The 3443-nt window shown below is 38.9% G+C and overlaps 1 protein-coding gene across 1 annotated transcript; it reads right to left on the minus strand.

Moving 5' to 3' along the window:
* Positions 1–78: 78 nt before the first annotated feature.
* On the minus strand, positions 79–3228 carry ndufs5 (NADH:ubiquinone oxidoreductase subunit S5). The gene is made up of 3 exons (XM_069716795.1): positions 3128–3228; positions 1416–1635; positions 79–290 (listed from the first exon to the last, which is right to left on the minus strand). Exons 2-3 carry the CDS (start codon positions 1629–1631, stop codon positions 186–188), a joined length of 321 nt encoding a protein of 106 aa, XP_069572896.1. The 5' UTR covers positions 1632–1635; positions 3128–3228; the 3' UTR covers positions 79–185.
* Positions 3229–3443: the final 215 nt, after the last annotated feature.

Below are 3443 nucleotides of genomic sequence, written 5' to 3' on the forward strand. Positions count from 1 at the left end.
GTCTCAGCGCCCTAAAAAAAAAAAAAAAAGAAGAAGATGACGATGATGACGACAGGGAAGGAAAGATCAGAAGAAAACAACAGTTGATAACATTTATTTGCAAACTTGTACAGGTGGACAGGAAACAGTAACATCTGGTTTTACTATACAACAAGAGCAGAAGTGCGGCCGGCGGCGCGCTCCCTTCATGGCGACTGCTCGCTCTTCCCTTCGTGGCACGCTGGCCGAGCGTAGCTTCCCTCCTTCACCAACTTGTCGCGCTGCTGCCGGATGGTGTAGAGCCGCTGGTGCTGCAGGGAGGAAGAGGAGGAGGAGGAGGAGGAGGAGGAGGAGGAAGAGGAGGAGGAGAAGAGGTCAGAGTTTTTTTGTTGTTGTTTTTTTTTCAGACTGTTGCGAAGCAGCTCCGACGTCAAAACGTCGCCACGTCAACCTCCGAGTGTCTTCGGCTGACGTGAACTTAAATGTCCGACTTTGAAGTTGAAGCCGCCGTTCGTCTTAAGTCAGCGCTTCGTCCTGCTTCTTTGAAAACGTGACGTGGGAACTTTGTGCCGACGCCGCACTTTCCCCGTCAGCCGGTCCTCTGCTGACCTCGGCACTCCGTCAGCGACTTTTTAACTTTAAACTTCATCTGGAGCTCAAGAAAACAAACAGTGGCGTCAATCTCGATGTTGTTTTCTACTGTTTAAGGTTTAACTGGCGCTCTTCTTATGACGTCATCTCTTTGCTTCCCTTTCTTCTGGTTTGAAGAAGTATATTTGTTTGTCTGGATTATCGCTGCCTGCCGTTGTTGGTCATTTCTCCTCCAGACTCACATGATTCAGAAAAGCTTTTAAAAGTTACAAGTTCATGTCCTGTAACATTATTGACTAATTTTACACTAAACATGAACGTGTTTTGGCAAATACCAGCAAAAAAAAAAAAAAAAAAAAGTCCAAGTGTAGTAAGAAGCACATTTGGGTCGACATGAAGCAGGCTGACGGAAGAGAAGCAGATTTTACTGTTAAGATTAATAAGAGTGACTCCTGGACACGAACACTTTTGTGTCCCAATAAGAAAAGGGAAGATTTATTGAAGAACAGATCACATAATTAAAAGCAAACTAAGCCCGAGAGTCAAAGTGGATCATTCACAGCATTGATTTAAAAAAAAAAAAATATTTTGCCAGCAAATTACAGCGACTGATCTCAAACAGCAAATATGGTCGCAGTCCGGTTTCTGTATTATCGTTTCCGTTTTCTGACGGTGAGTTTTTATGTCTACGTAACACACCGATAACAGATTCATTCTCCTTTTCTTTTCTTTTTTTTAACGACAACGTCAGTTCAAACCAGAAGCTGCGATTCGGAAGCTTTTGGGAACACGTGAGGGTCGAATCTCGACTCCCGTCACCCAAACTAAAGCTCGGGACAACTCACCGTCTTCTGCCGGTGCATGCACTCGTAGAAATCCTCGAACTCCAGCCGGCACTCCTTCTTGGCGCGCGTCTGGCCGATGCCGTGAGAACACTCCACCCACTCCTTCTCGAAGGCGTGGCAGCGCGCCGCCCGCCTGTTGGGCTGCTCGCCGCTCTGCAGCAGCAGCCAGCGGTCCAGGTTGATGCCCAGCCGCGACTGCACGTCCACCAGCGGCATGACGCTGAAGACGGGAGGGGGAGAAATATGAACTGACGGGAGAGACGGAGGGGAGGACGGAGACAGAACAGCCGACGTGGACGAAGGATCAAACACCGAAATGCGGGACGGGAAACGATCGTCACGAATCAAACATCTGGCAAATCACATCAGGAGAGAAACGTGCTTGGTGAGTGAAAATGAGGCTTTTTTTTTTTTTTTTTATAAGAATTTATAATTCTATAGATAAATTATATATAGAATTTATAATTATAAAATTATATATAAAATTATTATTTTATATATAAAATTTATAAGAATAATAATTATAATAATAATATATAATATATTATATATAATATAATAATTCTATATATAAATTCTATATATAATTTTATATATAAAAATTTATAAGAGTAATAATTATAATAATAATAATATAGAATTATATATAATAGATAATTATATATTATAATTATAATATATTATATATAATATAATAATTCTATATATAAATTATATATAGAATTTATAATTTAAAATTATATATAAAATTAGAAACATATAATTTTATATATAAAAATTTATGATAATAATAATAAACGTTATTTGTATAACACCTGTCATACAAGAAATGCAGCTCAGTGCGTCTCAGAAAGAGAATAACATGCAGTGTTTCACATGAAAACAGATGTAGAGGAATATTTAAAAATACAGAAATAAATGAGATGCGTGAGAACAGATGAAAAACGCATAAAATTAAACGCAAGTAGAGTTGAAATATAAAATAAGCGATGTGCATTTTAAAGAAGCGGGAGAAGAGAAGAGCAGCTGGTTAATTATTAATTCAAAGATTGTCTTCCGGGTTGCATTTGATTCAGAAAACATCTTCAGGAGGACGTCGTCCCATATTTCCATGTTTGAATTGAAAACCTCGTTGACGATCAATATCTGCGTATTGTCGGGCCTTTTACACGTTAATTAATAAATGATATATTATTATTATTATTATTATTATACTATTTAATATACCTTAAAGACAGAATGACGTCATTCTGATAAAAAAAAAAAAGCCTGTCAGCCGTGAGCAGATTTAAAGTCACGATATTCTTCTGCAACACAGATCAACATTAATTGATCTTCATGATGGTTGTCATGACAACGGTAAAATAAAAAATAAATAAAAAATAATGTTGTCAAATGTTTTATCACTGACTTCAAAAGTTGCTGGAAAAAAAAAAAACCCCAACGACCCTGTTTTACCCACTAAGCAATAGGACCGATATCCATCAGAATTAAATATTAATTATGATGTAATCGATCTCTATTGACGTCATTCAATGACAGCCCGTTCGTGCTAATATCCGAGCTAATGCTAACAGGCCGCTCTCGTCTCAGAACATTTAAACTCCGGCGCTGTTTTCAAACAATAAATAAATAAACAAACTCCACCGTGCAGCGAACCGGTCCGCATGCTGTCGAAATGTTAAAGTTGTGAATACAAAATCTGTGTTTACCGTGTTTTGCTGGGAGTCACTTTAACCTTCCTCCGTTTCCGAGAGTTCCGCTTTACGGCTGACCGGAAACACTGTGCCGCAAAGTGACGAGCGCTGTCGTGAAGAGACGCGACTGCGCTGCGGAAAGCTTCTCTTCGCTCCTCTACGTTCACTACTGCCATCTACTGGTGTGGACCGCAAACAGGGAGCTCGAGAAAAATAAAAAATATTATTGAATATGAATTGCAACTATATACTGTGTGATTTATGTTGTGCGTTCAGAAGATGTTTGGTCGTTGTTACTTCTAAGATTTTTATTTATTTATTTATTTATTTT

This window comes from Brachyistius frenatus, unplaced genomic scaffold, assembly GCF_029030835.1.
Source record: "Brachyistius frenatus isolate BFR_SWC_R1_liver_20210118 unplaced genomic scaffold, ASM2903083v1 Contig_162, whole genome shotgun sequence".
NCBI classification, from domain to species: Eukaryota; Metazoa; Chordata; class Actinopteri; family Embiotocidae; genus Brachyistius; species Brachyistius frenatus.

Bases quoted from the DNA above. Each gene is read 5' to 3' on its own strand.
- ndufs5 (XM_069716795.1), bottom strand. From the start codon at position 1,631: ATGCCGCTGGTGGACGTGCAGTCGCGGCTGGGCATCAACCTGGACCGC. The intron at 291-1,415 runs GTGAGTTGTCCC...TCCTCCCTGCAG, and splicing joins GCATGCACCGGCAGAAGACG to CACCAGCGGCTCTACACCAT.